Genomic DNA, 25,413 nt, shown 5'->3' with positions numbered 1-25,413 from the left:
GCACAATTACGAAGACACCCTTTTATCTCCCTCTGTTGGTGTCTGTATCACTCCCTGCACTCAGTCACACCTTCATCAATCTCTCTGTATCATACATACTCCAGTCAGCATCAATGGTGCCGAGGTGGAGATAATTTACAGGCTTCAAATTCCTAGGTGTGTACATCACCAACAATCTGTCCTGGTCCACCCATGTCAATGCTGCAACCAAGAAAGCACAGCAGCGTCTATACTTCCTCAGGAAACTACGGGCGGCACGGTAGCACAGTGGTTAGCACTGTTGCTTAACAGCGCCAGAGTTTGATTCCCGGCTTGGGTCACTGTGTGGAGTCTGCACGTTCGCCCCGTGTCTGCGTGGGTTTCCTCCGGGTGCTCCGGTTTCCTCCCACAAGTCCCGAAAGACGTGCTGTTGGGTGAATTGGACATTCTGAATTCTCCCTCTGTGTACCCGAACAGGCGCCGGAATGTGGTGACTAGGGGATTTTCACAGTAACTTCATTGCATTGTTAATGTAAGCCTACTTGTGACAATAATGAAGGTTATTATTATTAATAGTTGGAGAGTCAGCGATGGTAACATTTAATGTCAAGGGCGATGGTTAGATCCTCTCTTGTTGGAGATGGTCGTTGCCTGGCACTTGTGTGGATACGTCTAGATCTTGCTGCATTTGGACATGGACTGCTTCATTATCTGAGGTATTGCGAATGGTGCTGAATATTGAGCAGTCATCCATAAACATCCCCACTTCTGACCTTATGATGGAAGGGAGGTCATTGATGAAGCAGCTGAAGATGGTTGGGCCGAGGACACGACCCTGAGGAACTCCTGCAGTGATGTCCTGGAGCTGAGATGATTGACCTCCAACCACCACAACCATCTTCCTTTGTGCCGGGTATGACTCCAACCAGCGGAGAGATTTCCACCTGATTCCCATTGACTCCAGTTTAGCTCGGGCTCCTTGATGCCACACTCGGTCAAATGCTGCCTTGATTTTAAGGACAGTCACTCTCACCTCTTGAGTTCAGCTCTTTTGTCCATGTTTGAGCCACGGCTGTAATGAGGTCAGGAGCTGAGTGAACCTGGTAGAATCAATATTGCCCTTTGTGTCCAAAAGGTTAGGTGGGGTTACTGGTATACTGGGCTAGGGTGGAGGTGTGGGCTTAAGTGGGGTGCTCTTTCCAAGGGCCAGTGCAGATTCGACGTGCCGAATGGCCTCCTTCTGCACTATAAATTCTATGAGATAATACCGGCCTCATGAGTATACCCGATTTTAATCACTCCCTAATGGTAGCCATGCTTTCTGAGGCCTTGGCATCGAAAATCTGGAACTCCTTGCTAACAAGTCTCCACTCCTTTTCGATGCTTTCCTCCTCGAAGAAACTCTTTAAAACCTACCTCTTTGACTGAACTTTGACCTAATATTTCCTGTGCAGCACCTTGGGAAGTTTCATCATGTTAAAGATGCTGGATATGCATTAGGGGAGGTGGTGGCATAGTGGTATAGTCACTGGGGTAGTAAACCAGATACCCAGGGTAATATTCTGGGGACCCAGGTTCAAATCCCGCCACTGCAGATGGTGAAATTTGGAATTAAAGGTCTAACGATGACCATGAAACCATTGTTGTAAAAACCAATCTGGTTCATGAAGAAGGAAATCTGCTGTCCTTACCCGGTCTGGCCTACATGTGACTTCAGACCCACAGCAATGTGGTTGATTCTTTACTGCCCCCTCAAGGGCAATTAGAGATGGGCAATAAATGCTGGCCCAGCCACACAACGCCTATAAACAAATAAAGGGCAATACAGATCCAACAACACAAGAAGCTCAATACCGTCCGTGACAAAACAGCCTTACCTGCACCCCATCTACCATCTCCACTCCCCCCACGATTGGGAGACAGAGGCAGAGGTGTTGATACACCTTCAAAGCCAAGAACCTCGACAACCTAGAAGCAAAAGTGCAGCAAACACATGGGGACACCTGCAAGCTCCCCTCCGACCACTCACTATCCTGACTGGGCAATATATCGCTGTTCCTTCACTGTCGCTGGGTCAAAATCCTGGGACTCCCTAACAGCACAGTGGGTGTACCTACACCTCAGGGACTGCAGCGGTTCAAGAAAGCAGTTCACCACCACCTTCCGAACAGCAATTAGAAATAGGCAACAGATGCTGGCCTTGCTGATGACAATCGCATCCCAAAAATCGAATGACAAAAAAGTTTGACCGAATGACCTCTCCCTAACGTGGAAATAGTGGGTAATTCTGTGACGTGTTGCTGGGTAATTTTCGGACATTGACAGACCCCAGCTGCTGCTTTGATTTTTAGGCCTGTACGACACAGGGAGCTTTGTTTTGCTCTGCGATTGTATTCCAACATTCCAGTCAGAGCCTGGGTTTATTTTTAGCCTGGTCTATCAGCATTCTCACACTGAGGAAAACGCTTTTATTGTCAGGGAGAGTGGCAGTGAGATTCTGTTTTCTCAAAAGCAACAGGAGAAGAAAGAGAATGGGCAACTACAAATCCCGGCCAAACCAGACCTGCACAGGTAAAACAAAACCTTCCCGAGACTGAAAAGAATGTTGATGTGACGATTCAAGCTGTAAGTACCTTGTTCCTGGACAGCCTTTGCTCATATTGTGGGTGAAGCAGGATTCAAGCTTTGTGACCAGCATGTTGGAGAGTAAACGAATGTAGTGTATTATTATTTATCCTTGATGCCATACTCGGTCAAATGCTGCCTTGATATTTACCGTTCAACAGCCGCCCTTTCACACTTCCCGCCCAGATTATCAATACCTTTTTTCTGCAATTTGGTTAAATTGCTGAGCTTTCGGCGCCCAAGTGTGATGGCCATTCTGTGCTAAACCAATAACCATTTCCCAAGAACATCACGTACAACAGCAGGAGTAGGCCATTCGGCCCCTTGAGTGGCACTGTGATTAGCACTGCTGCCTCTCAGCGCCAGGGAGCCTGGTTCGAATCCGGCCTCGGGTAACTGTCTGTGTGGAGTTTGCACTTTCTCCCCGTGTCTGGTGGGTTTCCTCCAGGTGCTCCGGTTTCCTCCCACAGTTCAAAGATACGCAGGTTAGGTGGATTGACCGTGATCAATTGCCCTTAGTGTCTAACGGTTAGGGGGAGTTACAGGGGTTGGGTGGGGGAGTGGGTCTGGGTAGGATGCTCTTTCAGAGGATCGGTGCAGACTCGATGGGCCAAATGGCCTCCTTGTGCACTGTCTGGATTCTACGATTCTATGCTCCACTATTCAATCCAATCATGGCTGGTCTGATCTTGGCCTCAACTTCACTTCCCTGCTTCCCGTATTGTTCAAAGCTCCGGTCATCTTTGCCTTGAATGTATTCAGTGACTCATCCTCCACAAGTCTCTCGGGTAGAGAATTCCAAAGATTCACAACCCCTTATGTGAGTCCTGCGTGGCCTGTGCCTCCCTGGGTGCAAGGGTGAATAGAGGACATCACGGAGAGGTTGGAGAATATTCTGCAGGGGGAAAGGAATGACTCAGACGTTGTGGGAAACACAAGAGAGGACAGGTAATGTCCGACAGTCAGACTTTCAAGAGCTGAAAAGCAGGTTAAAAAGAAGGGCCTCAGAGGGTGACACCCAGAGCCACGTGGTAACCGGAGAAGAAATTGAACAGGGACAGGGTTAATGAATGGCTTGAGGCTTGGTTCAGGCGTATTGCTGAAGACATCTATTCAAAAGGAACAGGTCCATTATAACGGATGCAACAGCAGGACATTTAGAAATACATAATATTATCAATCAGAGCCAGCATGGTTTAAGGAAGGGGAAATCATGCCTGCTAAATTTGTTCGAATTCTTTGAGATGATAATGAGTTGGCACTGCCGGTTGGCAGGGGCACTGCCAGGGTGACAGGCTGGTAGGGGCAAGGTGAGAAGCTGGCAGTATTGTGCCAGCAGTGATTGGGCCAGGGCCTGTGGGGGGGGGCAAGGGATCCCCCTATGGAGAGTTGGGGCTTGAGGGGGGTTGGGGGGGTCGCTTTGGGAGCTCGAGAGATTGAGACGGCATTTTAAAACGGTGCCCTGATCTCCCGCTGCGCTGAGGGGTTCCGGCGAGCGGATATCTCCGTGCAGAAAATGGGGCCTCGTGCGGCCTCGTGTGCACCTTCCCCACCGAGGTCCCGTATCTAACCGGAGATCTGAAAGCTCTTCAGGGAGTACAAAGGAGGTTTACCGGAATGGTTCCAGAGATTTTAGCTACAAGATTAAGTTGGAGGACCTGCGGTTCTTCTCCTTGGAATGAAGGAGGTTGAGGAGAGCGTTGATAGATGTGTACAAGATTATGGAAGATTAGATAAGGTCGGGACAGAGAAAAGCTGTTCCCATTCGGAACAAATGATCACAACTTAAAGGTTTAGGCAAGATATGAGGATGCACCTTTTTACACAATGAGTGGTAATAACGTGGAACTGGTTATCTCCGAGACTGGCGAAGACAATGATTTCAAAAGGGAATTGGATGTGCTCCTGAGGGCAACTAAACTTTCAGGGTTACAGAGATAGAGTGGGTGTCTGGGCCTGACTGAATTACTCTGCAAAGGACTGGCATACACTTGATGGGCTGAATGGCCTGCTTCTCTGCTATAACGACCCTATTACTAACTCTATGACTCTAAAACAGCAAGCCCTCCTCACCTTCCTCTTAAACAGGCAACCCCTTATTTTGAAATTAGATTTCCCCACGAGGGGAAAAGTCCTCCCAGCGTCGACTCTGTCAAACCCCCTCAAAACCTGGGGCTGGATTCTCCGTTTGGGAGGCAGTGAAAAAACGGCGCAAGTTGGCCACTGATTCCCCCGTGTGGTGGGGGGGCTGGCAGGCACAGTGCAGAGCCCCCCGGCTTTACCTGCAGATACGGCCAGAGAATTGCCGGGTCCATGGCCTCCGCATGCACACGGCGGCCTGCAGAGGCTGCGCAGTGCCACACGGCGGCCTGCAGAGGCTGCGCATTGAAACACGGCGGCCTGCAGAGGCTGCGCAGTGCAACACGGCGGCCTGCAGAGGCTGCGCACGGCGGCCTGCAGAGGCTGCGCACGGCGGCCTGCAGAGGCTGCGCAGTGCAACACGGCGGCCTGCAGAGGCTGCGCATTGAAACACGGCGGCCTGCAGAGGCTGCGCAGTGCAACACCGCGGCCTGCAGAGGCTGCGCAGTGCAACACCGCGGCCTGCAGAGGCTGCGCATTGAAACACGGCGGCCTGCAGAGGCTGCGCATTGAAACACGGCGGCCTGCAGAGGCTGCGCACGGCGGCCTGCAGAGGCTGCGCATTGAAACACGGCGGCCTGCAGAGGCTGCGCATTGAAACACGGCGGCCTGCAGAGGCTGCGCATGCACACGGCGGCCTGCAGAGGCTGCGCATTGAAACACGGCGGCCTGCAGAGGCTGCGCATTGAAACACGGCGGCCTGCAGAGGCTGCGCATTGAAACACGGCGGCCTGCAGAGGCTGCGCATGCACACGGCGGCCTGCAGAGGCTGCGCAGTGCAACACGGCGGCCTGCAGAGGCTGCGCAGGGCAACACGGCGGCCTGCAGAGGCTGCGCATTGCAACACGGCGGCCTGCAGAGGCTGCGCAGTGCAACATGGTGCTGACTGCACGTGGACCCGGCCTGCCAAATAGTGCCCCCCTTTGGCCAGGCACGCCACACCCGGATCATCCCCCACCAGGGCACGCAGCCTCTGCCAAATCCCCCCTGCCCGCGGACCGGCTACCCCCCCCCCCCCCCCCCGGGGCCGGGGCAGGATTCATGCCGCCCCCCCCCCCCCCCGGTGATTCTCCGACCCGGTAGGGGGGTCGTAGAAACCCGCGCATAGAATTTTTACAGTGCAAAAAGAGACTGGCCGGGATTCCCCCCCCCGCCGCGCTGGGTCGACGAAACGCCGGGGGGGGGGGGCGGGGGGGGGGGGGGGGGGGGTGAATCACGCTCTGCCACTCCGACGCCGGGTGCCGAATTCTCCGGTGCCGGTTTTTTGCCGACAGCCTAGCCCTACGGAAGGGTGGAGGATTCCGCAACTTCCTGGCAGCCCAACGCCGGAGTGGTTCACGCCGCTCTTTGGCACCAGTACAGCCCGCCCGCCGGCTGGGGGAGAATCCCGGCCATTATTTGGCCCATCGACTCTCACCGACTCTCCGATGGAGCATCCACTTCCCTGTCCCAATCCCATAACCCAGTAACCCCTCCTAACCTTTGTGGACACTAAGGGCAATTTATCACGGCCAATCCACCTAACCTGCACATCTTTGGACTGTGGGAGGAAACCGGAGCACCCGGAGGAAACCCACGCAGACACGGGGAGAACGTGCAGACTCCGCACAGACAGTGACCCAAGGTTGGGTTCTGTGCTGGGACCCCATCTGTTCACATTATATATTAATGATTTGGACAAGGGAACTAAATTATCTCCAAATTTGCAGATGATACAACGTTGGGTGGGAGGGTGAGCTGTGAGGAGGATGCAGAGATACTTCAGCGGGATTTGGACAGGCTGAGTGAGTGGGCACAGGCACATAGACCTGGCCTGCCAAATAGGGAAGCACGGTAGCACTGTTGCTTCATTGCTCCAGGGCCCCATGTTCAATTCCCGGCTTGGGTCACTTGGGTAAGATGCTGTGGCTTCAGTATGCATGTTGGTGGGTGTAGACTGGCCTTCTCTATGGGATATGAGAGGGAAATATTATACCCCAGCCAGAAGCCACCAGCTTCAGAAGGGGAAGGAAGCAAAAAAACTGGCAACAAAAGTGTATTTTGAGTAAAATGTATTATTTCCCCCAGATGAGTGGAAGAAGAAAGTGAGTGAATCTTATGCTGCGGTGATAGAAAGACTCGAGGATGATCTGTGTATTAAAGACAATGAACTCCTCGAACTCAAGCACGTCTTCAGGTGAGGAGGAAAAGAGCGATATTGTTTTGAATTATTTTGGAAGTTGTGAGAATCAGACAACATCCACAGTTACTTTTGTTCCCTATTTGACCATGAACTAACCGTTCATCTCCACGTTCCCTCTGTCACAGGGGGAAATAGAACAGCAAGGTTGTGCACACTCTGTTTGAGCCTGGCATAATGGCCAGGAGGCTGGGAATTTGGGTTAAGGATGAGATAAGGTTGCTTCTGGATGATTGTCATGGTCAAATATCTGGACACTTGAACAGAATGCTGGAAAACGACCATTGGACTTGGTGCTCGGCAACGAACCAGGCCAGATTTCAGATGTCTCGGTGGGAGAGCATTTCGGTGACAGTGACCACAACTCCTTGACCTTTACCACAGTCATGGAGAGGGACAGGAACACACAGTATGGGAAGGTAAAAGCAAATTACTGCAGATGCTGGAATCTGAAACGAAAGAGAAAATGCTGGAAAACCTCAGCATGTCTGGCAGCAACTGTAGGGAGAGAAAAGAGCGAACGTTTCGAGTCCGATGACTCTTTGTCAAAGCTAACAGACAGAGAAAGTGAGAAATATTTATACTGTGGAGTGAGAATGAAAGATGAGTCATAGCCACAGAAACCCAGGGAAACCGGTTGCTAATGGCCACAGAAACCAAGGGGAAAGAGTGTTAATGGAAGTCCCCAGAGAGAACAAAAGATGTGAAAGGTCAAACAGCAGGCATGATAGTATGGGAAGGTATTTAATTGGGGGAGGGGAAATTATACTGCCACTCGACAGGAGTTGAGGAGCATAAAGTGAGAACAATTGGTCTTGGGGAAATGCACAACAGTAATGTGGGGATTATAGAACATAGAACATAGAACAGTACAGCACAGAACAGGCCCTTCGGCCCTCGATGTTGTGCCGAGCAATGATCACCCTACTCAAACCCAAGTATCCACCCTATACCCGTAACCCAACAACTCCCCCCCTTAACCTTACTATTAGGACACTACGGGCAATTTAGCATGGCCAATCCACCTAACCCGCACATCTTTGGACTGTGGGAGGAAACCGGAGCACCCGGAGAAAACCCACGCACACACAGGGAGGACGTGCAGGACGTGTTTAATCATAGAATTTTCATAGAATTTACAGTGCAGAAGAAGGCCATTCGGCCCATCAAGTCTGCACCGGCTCTTGGAAAGAGTACCCTATCTAAGGTCAACGCCTCCACCCTATCCCCATAACCCAGTAACCCAACATTAAGGGCAATTGTGGACACTAAGGGCAATTTAGCATGGCCAATCCACCTAACCTGCACATCTTTGGACTGTGGGAGGAAACCGGAGCACCCGGAGGAAACCCACGCGCACACAGGGAGGATGTGCAGACTCCGTACAGACAGTGACCCAAGCCGGAATCGAACCTGGGACCCTGGAGCTGTGAAGCAATTATGCTATCCACAATGCTACCGTGCTGCCCACTAAGGAGCACTTGCTGCGAGTGTTGGATAGTTTTGTCCCACTGAGACAGGAAGGAATGGTAAGGTGAAGGAGCCTTGTATGTCAAGAGAAGTGGAGCTTCTAGTCAAGAGGTAGATGGAAGCTTACGTAAGGTTGAGGAAGAAAGGATCTGACTCGGCTCTCCAGGGTTACAAGGTAGCCAGGAAGGAACTCAAAAATGGACTGAGGAGAACTAGAAGGGGGCATGAAAAAGCCCTGGCGGGAAAGATTAGGGAAAACCCAAGGCGTTCTACACTTATGTGAGAAATAAGAGGATGATCAGAGTGAGAATAGGGCCGAACAGGGATAGTGGAGGGAACTTGTGCCGAGAGTCTGAGGAGATGGGGGATGTCCTAAATGAATACTTTGCTTCAGTATTCACTGGAGAGAGAGACCTTGTTGCCCATGAGAACAGTGTGAACCAGGTTAATAGACTCAAACAGGTTGATATTAAGAAGGAGGATGTGCTTGAAATTTTGAAAAGCATCAGGATAGATAAGTCCCCTGGGCCTGACGGGATATACCCAAGGTAACTACGGGAAGGGAGGGAGGAGATTGCTGCGCCATTGGCGATGATATTTGCGTTCTCACTCTCCACTGGAGTAGTACCAGATGATTGGAGGGAGGCAAATGTTGTTCCCCTGTTCAAGAAAGGGAATAGGGAAATCCCTGGGAATTACAGACCAGTCAGTCTTACGTCTGGTGAGCAAATTATTGGAAAGGATTCTGAGATATAGGATTATAAATGACTTGGATGAGGAAGTGGAAGGGTGGGTTAGTAAGTTTGCCAATGACACGAAAGTTGGTGGAGTTGTAGATAGTGTTGAGGGTTGTTGCAGGTTACAACAGGACATTGACAGGATGCAGAGCTGGGCTGAGAAGTGGCAGGTGGAGTTCAACCTTGATAAATGTGAAGTGATTCATTTTGGAAGGTTGAATTTGAATGCTGAATACAGGGTTAAAGGCAGGATTCTTGGAAGTGTGGAGGAACAGAGGGATCTTGGGGTCCACGTACAAAGATCCCTCAAAGTTGCCACCCAGGTTGATAGGGTAGTTAAGAAGGCGTATGTTGTGTTGGCTTTCATTAACAGGGGGATTGAGTTTAAAAGCCGTGAGGTTTTGCTGCAGCTTTATTAAACCCTAGTTAGACCACACTTGGAATATTGTGTCCAGTTCTGGTCGCCTCATTATAGGAAGGATGTGGATGCTTTGGAGAGGGCACAGAGGAGATTTACCAGGATGCTGCCTGGACTGGAGGGCATGTCTTATGAAGAAAGGTTGAGGGAGTTGGGGCTTTTCTCACTGGAGCGAAGAAGGCAGAGAGGTGACTTGATAGAGGTGTACAAGGTGATGTGAGGCATGGATAGAGTGGATAGCCAGAGACTTTTCCCCAGGGTGGAAATGGCTGTCACGAGGGGACATAATTTTAAGGTGATTGGAGGAAGGTATAGGGGAGATGTCAGAGGTAGGTTCCTTACACAGAGAGTGGTGGGTGTGTGGAATGCACTGCCAGCTGAGGTGGTGGAGTCAGAGTCATTAGGGACATTTAAGCGACTCTTAGCCAGGCACATGGACAGCAGTAAATTGAAGGGGTGTAGGTTAGGTTGATCTTAGATTAGGATAAATGATCGGCACAACATCGTGGGCTGAAGGGCTTGTACTGTACTGTGCTGTACTGTTCTATATTCAATATTCTATGTTCCCATTTGGGAAGTGGGAGAAATCGGAAGGGCTGGGCAGCACGGTAGCACAGTGGTTAGCACTGTTGCTTCACAGTGCCAGAACCGTGTTCGATTCCCGGCTTGGGTCACTGTCTGTGTGGAGTCTGCACGTTCTCCCCGTGTCTGCGTGGGTTTCTTCCGGATGCTCCGGTTTCCTCCCACAAATCATGAAAGATGTGCTTATTAGGTGAATTGGACATTCTGAATTCTCTCTCTGTGTACCAGGGGATTTTCACAGTAACTTCATTGTAATGTTAATGTAAGCCTGCTTGTGACACTAATAAAGATTATTATTATAAGAAAGATTTTGCTTGCAAATAGAGCCATTTTGTATTTTCTGTGCTGTGGTTTTAGATGTTGAATTCTGGAAAATATCTTTCTTTCCAGTTCAGATGAAGCCTTCAGTAAAGTAAACATGAACTACCGGACGAAGAGTGGGCTATCTCTTCTTCATCTGTGCTGCATTTGTAACGGTCAGTCACCTCCAGACTCTACTATTCCAATGGTCGCCTGGTCAGCCCACCCCCCTTATCCTCTCTCCCTCTGTCCCTCTCTCCTCCTCTGGACACTCCTCAAAACTTCCACCGAGCATGTGGTCACATGTCCTAATATCTCCCTCATATGATTCAATATCATAGGAACAGGAGTAGGCCATTCGGCCCCTCAAGCCTATCCCGCCATTCAATGCAACCATGGCTGATCTGTGACCTCACTCCATATACCAGCCTTTGGCCCGTATCCCTTAATATCTACAAAAATCCATCTCAGATTTAAAATTAACAACTGATCCAACTTTGACTGCTGTTTGTGGGGGAGAATTCCAAACCTCTATCACGGAGGTTTTCCCTAACATCTCTCCTGTACCGTTTCACCCTAACTTTTAGACCATTCCCCTTGTTTAAGAGTCTCCATCATTTGTTTGATAATGCTGCTGTAAAGCATCTCGTGAGATTTTACACGAACCAAGCGGAATCCTCCCCTACCGGAGGGGTGGGCCGTACCGGCACCGAGGAGGGGCGTGAACCACTCTGGTGTCGGGCCGTCCAGAAGGTGCGGAATCCTCCCCCGGCCGGCGCGAATTGGCACATGCGCGGGTGCGCCAGCGTGTGCTGGCGTCATCCCAGCGCATGGCCATGGCGGAGGTTGGCGCGGAGGGAAAGAGTGCCCCCACGACACAGGCCCGCCCGTGGATCGGTAGGCCCCGATTGCGGGCCAGGCCACTGTGGGCCCCCCTCCCCCGAGGCCAGATCCCCCCGCGCCCCCCCCTCCCCCCCCACCCACCCCCGAGGCCAGATCCCCCCCCTCCCTCCCCCCCCCCCCCCCCCCCCCCCCCCCCGAGGCCAGATCCCCCCATAGAGCCAGCTCCCACCGGTACGGACCCGGTTTGATTTACGCTGGCCGAAAATGGGCGGCCGCTCAGCCCATCGCGGGGCAGAGAATCGCCGGAGAGCCGCTGCTAGCGGCCGCTGACCGGCGCGGAACGATTCCCGCCGCCGCCAAAACCCTGGCACCGGAGAATTCCGTGAGTCACCTGATGAAGGAGCTGTTCTCCGAAAGCTAGTGATTCGAAACAAACCTGTTGGACTTTAACCTGGTGTAAGACTTCTTACTGCGCCCACCCTAGTCCAACGCCGGCATCTCCACATCATTTCTGATCATTATCACATTGCTGTTTATTGTGCCTATGTGCACATTGGCTGCCACATTTCCTCCATTCCCACAGTAACTCCACGTGATAAGTATTTCATTGATGCTTTTGAATGTTCTGAGCTTGTGAAAGGTGACATACAAAACGCAAGTTTCTTTATTTTTCCACTTTAATAAATCTCTTCTGCCTGCTCTTCAAGGGCCTGACGTCCATCCTAAAGTATGGCCTAGCCAGGGATTTATCTTTCTTTTAAAAAAAATTCAGAGTACCCATTTAATTTTTTCCAATGAAGGGGCAGTTTAGCGTGGCCAATCCACCTACTCTGCACATCTTTGGGTCGTGGGGGCGAAACCCACTCAAACACGGGGAGAATGTGCAAACTCCACACGGACAGTGACCCAGAGCCGGGATCGACCCGGGACCTCGGCGCCGTGAGGCAGCAGGGCTAACCCACTGTCCCACCTTGCTGCCCTAGCCAGGGATTTATAAAGTTTAGAAAGACAAGTTGTTTCTGAGGATTGCACCTTAAAACTAGACCCTCCCAGTGAAGGGGTCATTCAATCTCCAATCCTGGAGAGTTGATACAACGGTGCTAAGTTGCCTCCATTGACTTTTACATTTCATTCCTACCCCCATGCAAGATGGTTTTTCTTATTTATTAATTCTCAGGATGTGGGTGTTGCTGCCAAAGCCTCACACTTACTGCCCATCACCAGTTTCCCACGAGAGGATTACATAGAATTTACAGTGCAGAAGGAGGCCATTCGGCCCATCGAGTCTACACCGGCTCCTGGAATGAGCACCCTACCCAAGGTTAACACCTCCACCCTATCCCCATAACCCAGTAACCCCCACCCAACACTAAGGGTGTGCTTCCTCTTTGAACTCTTGGCGTCTGCGCAGTGACTTCTTTTTAGGAGCAATTGTGTGTCTCGCTCGGCCGTTACAGAGGGGCAGTTATGAGCAAACCACATTTCTGTGGGTCTGGAGTCACGTGTGGGCCAGACCGGGTAAAGGTGGAGATTTCCCCCATAATGAAGAAGAAGGTTCTTACAATGATTCAATAGCTTCAAACTTTCATAGATTAGCGTTTAATTCTGGACTTATTTAATTTCATGTTGCATTTAGAGGGCATGATTTACTGGAATGAAACAGAGTGCCGTGTCGGGCACGTTTAGCCGGGTGATTCCCGGCACAGGCCGACCACGCGGTGGACTGGGACTCTGCTTCACTTCTGGGCCTCGGTGAGGAAGGCCCCACTTCGTCCAATTTTCTGCCTAACTGCTCACTTGTGTATGCAAATTTAGGCTCCGCCCATTGTGGGCAGGATCCGCAGATAGCAAGATCCCATTAGATCTCGCGAGGCGTAATGAGCCGGGTAAATCTCGCGGGAGGGAGCTCTCCAGATTTACCGGCTGCGTCACATCCCGACCGGGCGCGATGCGGACCTTAGATCGCGCCCCAAACCTTTGAACTCATCACTCTGTGTGATTAGTCGAACCCTCTGCGCTACAGGTTCAGGAGCATAGCCACCGGACTCAGTATTTCAATACAATCTATTGTTCCCTAAAAGGTACTAAGATCCATGTCAGGACCCTGATGCTGAAAGGCCTTCGCCCATCCAGGCTGACCAGGAATGGATTCACAGCTCTACACCTGGCTGCCTTTAAGGTGAGTGCAAGGAAACAGACTAACTGGAGGAATATCCGACACCTTCAACCATTCCATTGAGATTTACATCCCACTCTCTGTGTTTGTGACATGTACAATATGCAATGTGAGGAGAAGGGAGCCATTCAGCCCCTCGAACAAGTTCCACAATATAATAATAATAATGATAATAATCCGCTTATTGTCACGAGTAGGCTTCAATGAAGTTACTGTGAAAAGCCCCTAGTCGCCACATTCCGGCGCCTGTTCGGGGAAGCTGGTACGGGAGTTAGATTAGATTATGGCTGATCTGAATCTTTGCTTTATCTGCTTGCCTTGGCTCTGTAACCCACAATCTCCTAACTGGACAGAAATCTCCCAAACTCAGGTTTGACATTTTTAATTGATTCCCAGCCTTTTGGGAGAGAGAGAGTTCCAGGTGAGGTATGAGTGACTGCCCTTGACATGGAGGCAGCATTTCACCAAGTGTGGCGTCTGGGAGGCAGAACAAAACTGGAGCCAATGGGTATGAGGGGGAAAAACCTTTGCTGGTTGGAGTCATACCTGGCACAAAGGAGGTCAATCATCTCAGCCCCCCCCCCCCCGGATGGCATGGTCAGCACTGCTGCCTCACGGCGCTGAGGACCCGGGTTCGATCTGACCCAGGGTCACTGCCTGTGTGGAGTTTGCACATTCTCCCCGGGTCTGTGTGGGTCTCGCCCCACAACCCAAAGATGTGCAGGGTCGGTAGATTGGCCACGCTAAATTGCCCCTTAATTGGAAAAAATAGGAATTGGTCACTTTAAATTTATTTACATTTCTTTTTTTAAATGATCTCTGTTCCAGAACATCATTGCAGGAGTTCCTCAGCGTAGTGTCCCAGGTTTCAGTTGATTCATTCATGACCTTGCACCCTAAATAAGGTCAGAAGTGGCTGATGTACCATCAATTGGATGCAAGGCACGATGAAAGTCCAAACTTAGGCTTTAATCAGCTAGTTGTTAGCCCGGTGGTTGGCTACAGAGAAAGGCCGACCGCCGAGAACTCTGGGTACTTATACCCTGCCTCGGAGGTGGGGTCTACTTGCCTCCCGACCAATTGGTGAGCAGTCACATGACTAGTCCCAGCCAATCAGACTAGAGGCACATGACCAGCCAGAGCCAATGGGAAACCAATGCTCTGCACCAATGGCAGTGCTCACATTCATACCACCACAGTGGCAATATTCACTGATGACTGCGCAATGTTCAGCAGAGTTCGCGACCCCTCAGACACTGAAACAGTCCATGTCCAAATGCAGCAAGACCTGGACAATATCCAGGCTTGGGCTGACAAGTAATATTTGTTCACACAAGTGCCGGCAATGACCATCTCCTACAAGAGAGGGTCTGAGGAAACTTGTTTTCAACCAGAGGGTGGTGGGAATATGGAACGTGCTGCCTGAGGGGGTGATGGAGGCAGGAACTCTCACAGTATTCAAGAAACATCTGGACGAGATCTTAAATCGCCAAAGCCGAGCGGGATATGGACCAAGTGCTGGTAAATGGGATTAGTATAGATTGGTATTTGATGGTCAGCATAGACATGGTGGGCCGAAGGGCCTGATTCTGTAGTGTATGATTTTATGACTCAGAGAGGATTTAACCATTAGCCCTTGACATTCAGTGGCATTACCGTCGCTGAACCCTTCTCAATCAACCTCCTGGGGGTGACCATTGATCAGAAACTGAGCTGGACGAGCCACATTAATACTCTGGTGACCAGGGCATTTCATTTTGGTAGCTGTAACATAGAGCGGAAATATACCGTAAATGCCAAAACTCTTATGAATTTAGAAAGTCAGAGAGATCTGGGCATGCAGGTCCACAGATCTTTGAAAGTGGCAACACAAGTGGACAAGGTAGTCAGGAAAGCAGACGGAATGCTTGCCTTCATTGGACGGGGCATCGAGTATAAAAACTGGCAAGTCACGCTGCAGTTGTATAGAACCTTGGTAAGGCCGCACTTGGAATATTGCGCACAATTCTGGTCGCCACACTACCAGAAGGATGTGGAGGCTTTGGAGAGGGTACAGAGGAGGTTTACCAGGATGCTGCCTGGTCTGGAGGGTGTTAGCTATGTGGAGAGGCTGAATAGACTCGCACACTTTCTCAATACTGACCCTCGGACAGTGCGGCACTCCCTCAGTACTGACCCTCTGACAGTGCAGCACTCCCTCAGTACTGACTCTCTGACAGTGCGGCACTCTCTCAGTGCGGCACTCCCTCAGTACTGACCCTCTGACAGTGCAGCACTCCCTCAGTACTGACCCTCTGACAGTGCAGCACTCTCTCAGTACTGACCCTCTGACAGTGCGGCACTCCCTCAGTACTGACCCTCTGACAGTGCGGCACTCCCTCAGTACTGACCCTCTGACAGTGCAGCACTCCCTCAGTACTGACCCTCTGCCAGTGCAGCACTCCCTCAGTACTGACCCTCTGACAGTGCAGCACTCCCTCAGTATTGACCCTCAGACAGTGCGGCATTCCCTCAGTACTGACCCTCTGCCAGTGCAGCACTCCCTCAGTACTGACCCTCTGACAGTGCAGCACTCCCTCAGTATTGACCCTCAGACAGTGCGGCATTCCCTCAGTACTGACCCTCTGACAGTGCAGCACTCCCTCAGTACTGACCCTCTGACAGTGAGGCACTCCCTCAGTACTGACCCTCTGACAGGGCAGCACTCTCTCAGTACTGACCCTCTGACAGTGCAGCACTCCCTCAGTACTGACCCTCTGACAGTGCAGCACTCCCTCAGTACTGACCCTCTGACAGTGCAGCACTCCCTCAGTACTGACCCTCTGACAGTGCAGCACTCCCTCAGTACTGACCCTCTGACGGTGCAGCACTCCCTCAGTACTGACCCTCTGACGGTGCAGCACTCCCTCAGTACTGACCCTCTGACAGTGCGGCACTCCCTCAGTACTGACCCTCTGACAGTGCAGCACTCCCTTAGCCCTACAGTCAGTGTCAGATTGGCTCGTATCTTCATATCTCCGGACTGGGGCTTGAATCCTTGATGTTCTTTGTGAAGAGGGGAGTGTGCCGTGTCTGACACAAATTACTTGCGGTCGATAATAGTGGAGAATCATTAGCTGTGTGTGGGAGATAGACTGCTGCAGTTTGAATAAATGGATATATGTAAGATGCTCTTCAACAATCTTCAATCAGATCACAGAATTCAACTGTGGGAACTGCAGCATTCTGAATAAACAGTACTGGGTTAGAGGCTGAAAGTAAAGGAACAAAACTAGATGAGTTGCTGATTTGACAGCTGGTCCAGACTCCTCCTGCACTGTAACATTGCTAAATGAAAGTCGGCTGATTGAGTGGCTGAATGGAGGAGTTTGGAGTGACAGAAATGTAGTCAGTTCCTGTGGCTGCAAAAACACCTCCTGGAGCTTGTGGTTTTTGTGGTGATCTCTACACTGTATATATGTGTGTGCTTGCAATAGGGGATGTATGACAGTACCTGTATTACAGGTTTTCCGGTAAACCCCTGCCGGCTAGCTCCGCCCATGGGGAGCAGTATAAATATTCATAAGTTTCCCTGAGATGCCATTCTACGGCTGCAGCCGAAGGAATAGCATCTCACTGTAATAAAGTCTCTCTTGTACCGATTCGAGTCTTTGTGTGCAATTGTTAGCGCCACAATTTATTACAGTGAGATTTTCCAACATCATGGACATCAGAATTAAGCCCGATCGCCTGCAGCTGGATCCACAGTCGCCACACGCCCGGAAAGACTTTAACCACTGGCTGGCTGTTTTTGAGGCCTACATCTCCTCAGCAGGCCCTGCACCATCAAAGGCTCAGAAGGTACAACTCCTATACTCAAGGCTGAGCTCCAGCGTGTTCCCGCTGATTCAGGACGCGCCTACCTACGCCCGGACCATGGAACTGCTCAAAGAGAATTACGCCCAGTCGACGAACACTCTGTTTGCGAGACATGTACTCGCCACTCGCGTTCAGCAACCGGGTTAGTCGATTGAGGACTTCTGGCGGGCCCTTATCCCTCTAGTACGGGACTGCGACTGCCAGGCCGTCTCGGCCATGGAACATTCGAATCTCCTCATGCGGGATGCCTTTGTGACGGGTATTGCATCGGACCCCATCCAGCAACGACTGCTGGAAGGGGCCGCTCTCGATCTTGCGGCAACAAAGACTTTAGCGCTCTCAATGACGGCCGCTTCCCGTAATGTGCAATCCTACCCCGCCCACCCATCCTACCGCGCGGCCCACCCATCCTACCCCTCGTGGACCCCGCAACCGACCCCCCCCGACTACTCGCCACAGTGGGGGTCCCCGCTGCTACTTCTACGGTCAGCAGAAGCACCCCCGCCAGTGCTGCCCGGCCCGCACTGCGACCTGCAAATCCTGTGGCAAGAAAGGCCACTTTGCAGCGGTGTGTCAGGCCCGTGGAGCTGCCGCTATCGCCCCCAAACTCTCCCCCTCGCGCAATGGGCCCTGCCGTCCGCTGATCCCGGGGCCACGTGCGATCAGTGGGCGCCGACATCTTCCTTCCCCAACCCCACGTGCAATCTGTGGGCGCCGCCATCTTTTGCCGCCCCTGCCGTGTGCGCACCATGGGCGCCGCCATCTTCATCCTCCGACTCCATGTGCATTCCATGGTCGCAGCCATCTTGCCCCGCCCCCACAACGTGCTCCCGACTTGGCTCGCAGCTCCAGGGCCGGTCCTACTGTGTAGGCATGTCAGGCTCCACAAGGCAGACCCTGTGGTGGACAAGGTACGCCTGCTCCACGCCAACCCCCGGTATGCCTACGTGGAGTTCCCCGACGGCCGCCAGGACACAGTCTTGCCCAGGGACCTGGCTCCCTCGGGTGCCGATCCCATGCACACACTCCTCCCTACCCAAGCGCCACCCTCCTTTTCCCCGGCGCCCCCGACTTCAGCCCCACAAGGTCCATCACTCATTCCCCTGCCCAGACTAGAGGACATGGAAGATTTTGGCTCGCTCCCGGAGTCATCCAGCCACTAGCCAGCACCAACAGCACCAACACCACCAGCACCAACACCAACACCGCCAACACCAACACCGCCAACACCGCCAACACCAACAACAACACCGCCAACACCAACACCGCCAACACCAACACCGCCAGCACCAACACCGCCAGCACCAACACCGCCAGCACCAACACCGCCAGCACTAACACCGCCAGCACCAACACCGCCAGCACCAACACCGCCAGCACCAACACCGCCAGCACCAACACCGCCAGCACCAACACCGCCAGCACCAACACCGCCAGCACCAACACCGCCAGCACCAACACCGCCAGCCCCAACACCGCCAACACCAACACCGCCAACACCAACACCGCCAACACCAACAACACCGCCAACACCAACACCGCCAGCACCAACACCGCCAGCACCAACACCGCCAGCACCAGCACCGACACCGCCAACACCAACACCGCCAGCACCAACACCGCCAGCACCAACACCGCCAGCACCAACACCGCCAGCACCAACACCGCCAGCACCAACACCGCCAGCACCAACACCGCCAGCACCAGCACCGACACCACCAACACCAACGCCGCCAGCACCAACACCGCCAGCACCAACACCGCCAGCACCAACACCGCCAGCACCAACACCGCCAGCCCCAACACCGCCAGCACCAACACCGCCAGCACCAACACCGCCAGCACCAACACCGCCAGCACCGACAGCGCCAGCACCGACACCGCCAGCACCAACACCGCCAGCACCAACACCGCCAGCACCAACACCGCCAGCACCAGCACCGACACCGCCAACACCAACACCGCCAGCACCAACACCGCCAGCACCAACACCGCCAGCACCAACACCGCCAGCACCAACACCGCCAGCACCAACACCGCCAGCACCAACACCGCCAGCACCAACACCGCCAGCACCAGCACCGACACCACCAACACCAACGCCGCCAACACCAACACCGCCAGCACCAACACCGCCAGCACCAACACCGCCAACACCAACACCGCCAGCACCAACACCGCCAGCACCAACACCGCCAGCACCAACACCGCCAGCACCAGCACCGACGCCACCAACACCAACGCCGCCAACACCAACACCGCCAGCACCAACACCGCCAGCCCCAACACCGCCAACACCAACACCGCCAGCACCAACACCGCCAGCACCAACACCGCCAGCACCAACACCGCCAGCACCAACACCGCCAGCACCAACACCGCCAGCACCAACACCGCCAGCACCAACACCGCCAGCACCAGCACCGACACCACCAACACCAACGCCGCCAGCACCAACACCGCCAGCACCAACACCGCCAGCACCAACACCGCCAGCACCAACACCGCCAGCCCCAACACCGCCAGCACCAACGCCGCCAACACCAACACCGCCAACACCAGCACCAACACCAACACCGGCAGCACCAACGCCGCCAGCACCAACACCGCCAGCACCAACACCGCCAACACCAACACCGCCAACACCAACACCGCCAGCACCAACACCGCCAGCACCAACACCGCCAGCACCAACACCGCCAGCACCAACACCGCCAGCACCAACACCGCCAGCACCAACACCGCCAGCACCAACACCGCCAGCACCGACACCGCCAGCACCGACACCGCCAGCACCGACACCGCCAGCACCGACACCGCCAGCACCAACACCGCCAGCACCAACACCTCCAGCACCAACACCGCCAGCACCAACACCGCCAACACCGCCAGCACCAACACCGCCAGCACCAACACCGCCAGCACCAACACCGCCAGCATCGACACCGCCGGCACCAACACCGCCAGCACCAACACCGCCAGCCCCAACACCGCCAGCACCAACACCGCCAGCACCAACACCGCCAGCACCAACACCGCCAGCACCAACACCGCCAGCACCGACACCGCCAGCACCGACACCGCCAGCACCAATGCCACCAACGCCGCCAACACCAACACCGCCAGCACCAACACCGCCAACACCAACACCGCCAACACCAACACCGCCACCACCAACACCGACACCACCAACACCGCCAGCACCAACACCGCCAGCACCAACACCAACACCGCCAACACCAACACCGCCAGCGCCAGCACCAACACCGCCAGCGCCAACACCGCCAGCACCAACACCGCCAGCACCAACACCAACACCGCCAACACCAACACCGCCAGCACCAACACCAACACCGCCAGCACCAACACCGCCAGCACCAACACCAACACCGCCACCACCAACACCGCCAGCACCAATGCCACCAACGCCGCCAACACCAACACCGCCAGCACCAACACCGCCAGCACCAACACCGCCAGCACCAACACCGCCAGCACCAACACCGCCAGCACCAACACCGCCAACACCGCCACCACCAACACCGCCACCGCCACCACCAACACCAACACCAACACCAACACCAACACCGCCAACACCAACACCGCCAGCGCCAACACCGCCAACACCGCCAGCACCAACGCCGCCAACACCAACACCGCCAGCACCAACACCAACACCAACGCCGCCAACACCAACACCGCCAACACCAACACCGCCAGCACCAACACCGCCAGCACCAACACCGCCAACACCAACGCCGCCAACACCAACGCCGCCAACACCAACGCCGCCAGCGCCAACACCGCCAGCGCCAACACCGCCAGCACCAACACCGCCAGCACCAACACCAACACCGCCACCACCAACACCGACACCACCAACACCGCCAACACCAACACCGCCAGCGCCAGCACCAACACCGCCAGCACCAACACCAACACCGCCAGCACCAACACCAACACCGCCAGCACCAACACCGCCAGCACCAACACCAACACCGCCACCACCAACACCGCCAGCACCAATGCCACCAACGCCGCCAACACCAACACCGCCAGCACCAACACCGCCAGCACCAACACCGCCAGCACCAACACCGCCAGCACCAACACCGCCACCACCAACACCGCCACCGCCACCACCAACACCAACACCAACACCAACACCGCCAACACCAACACCGCCAGCGCCAACACCGCCAACACCGCCAGCACCAACGCCGCCAACACCAACACCGCCAGCACCAACACCAACACCAACGCCGCCAACACCAACACCAACACCGCCAACACCAACACCGCCAGCACCAACACCGCCAGCACCAACACCGCCAACACCAACGCCGCCAACACCAACGCCGCCAACACCAACGCCGCCAGCGCCAACACCGCCAGCGCCAACACCGCCAGCACCAACACCGCCAGCACCAACACCAACGCCGCCAACACCAACGCCGCCAACACCAACACCGCCAGCACCAACACCGCCAGCACCAACACCGCCAGCACCAACACCAACGCCGCCAACACCAACGCCGCCAACACCAACACCGCCAACACCAACACTGCCAGCACCAACACCGCCAGCACCAACACCGCCAGCACCGACACCGCCAGCACCAACACCGCCAGCACCAACACCGCCAACACCAACACCGCCAGCACCGACACCGCCAGCCCCAACACCGCCAGCACCGCCAACACCAACAACACCGCCAACACCAACACCGCCAGCACCAACACCGCCAGCACCAACGCCGCCAGCACCAACGCCGCCAGCACCAACACCGCCAGCACCAACACCGCCAGCACCAACACCGCCAGCCCCAACACCGCCAGCATCAACACCGCCAGCACCTACACCGCCAGCACCGACACCGCCAGCCCCAACACCGCCAGCCCCAACACCGCCAGCACCAACACCGCCAACACCAACACCGCCAGCCCCAACACCGCCAGCACCAACACCGCCAGCACCAATGCCACCAACGCCGCCAACACCAACGCCGCCGGCACCAACGCCGCCAACACCAACACCAACACCGCCAACACCAACACCGCCAGCCCCAACACCGCCAGCACCAACACCGCCAGCACCAACACCGCCAACACCAACACCGCCAGCCCCAACACCGCCAGCCCCAACACCGCCAGCACCAACACCACCAGCACCTACACCGCCAGCACCAGCACCGACACCGCCAACACCAACACCGCCAGCACCTACACCGCCAGCACCAGCACCTACACCGCCAGCACCAACGCCGCCAGCACCAACACCGCCAACACCAACACCGCCAGCCCCAACACCGCCAGCACCAACACCGCCAGCACCAACACCGCCAGCACCAACACCGCCAGCACCAACACCGCCAGCCCCAACACCGCCAGCACCAACACCGCCAGCACCAACACCGCCAGCACCAACACCGCCAGCACCAACACCGCCAGCACCGACACCGCCAGCACCTACGTCGTCGACGCCGACACCGCCTGTACAGACGTCGCCACCACTGCTGCGTCGCTCACAACGGGATCGGCAGGTCGGGCAACTCGGGCGGGAAGGAGTGGCATGAACCACTCCAGCGTTGGGCCGTCCCGAAGGTATGGAATCGTCTGCACCTTCAGGGGCTAGGCCGGCGCTGGAGTGATTTGCGCCACGCCGGTTGTCGGGGAAGGGGCTTGGCGCCACGCCAAACGGCTCCGAAGGGTGTCCTCCGGCTTGCGGGAGTTGGCGCACGCGCGGGAGAGCCAGCGTGTGCTGCCGTCATCCCAGTGCATGTGCAGGGGGGGGTTCATCCCCATGTCGACATTGGCGGAGGATCACAGCAGCCGATGCGGGAGAATAGAGTGCCCCCACATCACAGGTCCGCCCAGGATCGGTGGGCTCCGATCGCAGGCCAGGCCACCGTGGGGGCATCCTCCAGGCCCACATCCCCCCTCCCCCCCTCCCCCCGAAGACCCCGGAGGCTGCCCCTGGAGCCGGGTCCCAACGGCAAATACCTGGTGTAACATACACCGGCGGGACTGGCCGAAAGCAGACCGCCACTCGGCCCATCGCGGGCCGGAGAATCGCCGGAGGGGCCGCTGCAAGCGGCTGCCGACCGACACGGCACAATTCCCGCCCCCGCCAAATCCCCAGTTCCGGAGAATTCGGCAGCCGGCGGGGGCGGGATTCACGCCGCCCCCCGGCGATTCTCCGACCCGGCGGCGGGCAGGAAAAATCCCGCCCCATGACTCCATTAAGTTGATCTTTTCTCTACATCTTGCTATAACTGTAACATTATATTCTGCAGTCTCTCCTTCCTTCCCTATGTACAGTATGCATTGTTTGTCCAGCATGCAAGAAACAATACTTTTCACTGTATACTAATACACGTGACAATAATAAATCAAATTATGGTGAACGTATTATGGTAACCATTCATCACTGTACTACATTATACTATGCTGTTGCCCATGTGGGCTCCACCTATGGACCATTGTACTGTATTACACCGATTGTATCATGTTGGTGCCCCTGTGGGCTCCGCCCCTGGCTCCGCCCCCTTGAGGAGAGGGATATAGAGCAGCAGCCCTGTAGGCGGCTCTCAGTAGCAGAGCAGTCGCAGGCAGGCACTGTTCTAGTCGATTAAAGTCACAGTTTACATCCACTCTCTGTCTCGCTGTGAATTGATGGTCGCGTGACAAATCAATTCAAAACCCTGGACATGGCCCCTTATTGGAGAGTCTGACGAGGTGAAAATAAACAAATTGTTTGTTGATCTGCAGGACAGTGCAGAGCTGGTCACAGCATTGCTCCATGGAGGGGCTGATATTCAGCAGGTCGGCTATGGAGCCCTCACATCTCTTCATATTGCTACAATTGCTGCGAACAATGAGGTAAGGAATCATTCTCAAAGCAACAATAGTAACTTGTGTTCAAATAGCACCTTTAATGGGCAGCACGGCAGCAGTGGTTAGCAATGTTGCTTCACAGCTCCAGGGTCCCAGGTTCGATTCCCGGCTTGGGTCACTGTCTGTGCGGAATCTGCATGATCTCCCCGTGTCTGCGTGGGTTTCCTCCAGGTGCTCCGGTTTCCTCCCACAAGTTAGACGAAAGCCGTGAATTTCACTGAAATTAGGTGAATTGGACATTCTGAATTCTCCCTCAGTGTACCCGAACAGGCGCCGGAGTGTGGCAACTAGGGGATTTTCACAGTAACTTCATTGCAGTGTTAATGTAAGCCTTTTGTGACACTCATAAAGTTTATTATTCTAATATTATAAAATTAGCAGTTATCTCTTCAGCTACCAGGGTCCGAAGGTTTAGATTTCTCTCCCTAAACCCCTCTGTGTGTGTGTGTGTCTCTCTCTCTCTCTCTGTCTGTCTCTTTCTCTCTCGCTCTCTCTCTGGCTCTTTCTCTCTCTCGCTCTCTCTCTGTCTCTCTCACTCAGTCTCTCTGCCTCCCTCTCTGTCTCCTCTCTCGCTACCTCTGTTTCTCTCTCTCTGTCGCTCTCTCTGTCCCTCTCATTCAGTCTCTCTGTCCCTCTCGCTCTTTCTCTCTCCGTTTCTCGCTCTGTATCTTTCTCTCCTCTCTCCCTCTATCTCTCTCCCTCCATATCTCCCTCCATCTCTCTATCTATCTCTGTCTGTCTGTCTGTCTCTCTCTCTCTCTCTTTCTCCCTCTTTCTGTCTCTCTATTTGTCTGTCTCTCTCTCTCTGTCACTTTCTCTCTGTCTCTCTATTTGTTTGTCTCTCTCTCTGTCTCTCTGTGTGTCTGCCTCTCTCTCTCTCTCTGTCTCTCTCTCTCTGTCTGTCTCTCAGTCTGTTTCTCTCTGTCTCTCTCTCTCTCTGTCTGTCTGTCTGTCTCTCTCTCTCTCTCTCTCTGTCTCTCTCTCTCCCTGTTTCTCTATCTCTCTGTCACTCTCTTTGTCTCTCTGTCTCTCTCTCTGTCTTTGTCTCTCTCTCTCCCTCTGTCTCTCTGTGTCTGTCCCTCTCTCTCTCTCCGTCTCTGTCTCTCTCTCTCTGTCTGTCTCTCTGTGTCTGTCCCTCTCTCTCTCTCTCTGTCTCTGTCTCTCTTTCTCTCTTTGTCTCTCTCTGTCTCTGTCTCTCTCTCTCTGTCTG

At 54.3% G+C, this 25,413-nt stretch overlaps 1 protein-coding gene across 1 annotated transcript in view; it reads left to right on the top strand.

Moving 5' to 3' along the window:
- The first annotated feature begins 2,323 nt into the window (after positions 1-2,323).
- The window catches only part of tnni3k (TNNI3 interacting kinase), a 202,386-nt gene continuing 179,296 nt past the window's right edge, over positions 2,324-25,413 (top strand). Inside the window, exons 1-5 of the mRNA XM_038793593.1 lie at positions 2,324-2,550; positions 6,811-6,919; positions 10,520-10,605; positions 13,354-13,451; positions 24,078-24,188. Of these exons, the coding sequence (XP_038649521.1) occupies positions 2,511-2,550; positions 6,811-6,919; positions 10,520-10,605; positions 13,354-13,451; positions 24,078-24,188 (444 nt within the window). The 5' untranslated portion in view covers positions 2,324-2,510. The remainder of the gene's footprint in view (positions 2,551-6,810; positions 6,920-10,519; positions 10,606-13,353; positions 13,452-24,077; positions 24,189-25,413) is intronic.

This window comes from Scyliorhinus canicula, chromosome 4, assembly GCF_902713615.1.
Source record: "Scyliorhinus canicula chromosome 4, sScyCan1.1, whole genome shotgun sequence".
NCBI classification, from domain to species: domain Eukaryota; kingdom Metazoa; phylum Chordata; class Chondrichthyes; order Carcharhiniformes; family Scyliorhinidae; genus Scyliorhinus; species Scyliorhinus canicula.
The sequence above is the reverse complement of the archived record's forward strand: the minus strand, read 5'-3'. Positions and strand labels throughout refer to the sequence as shown.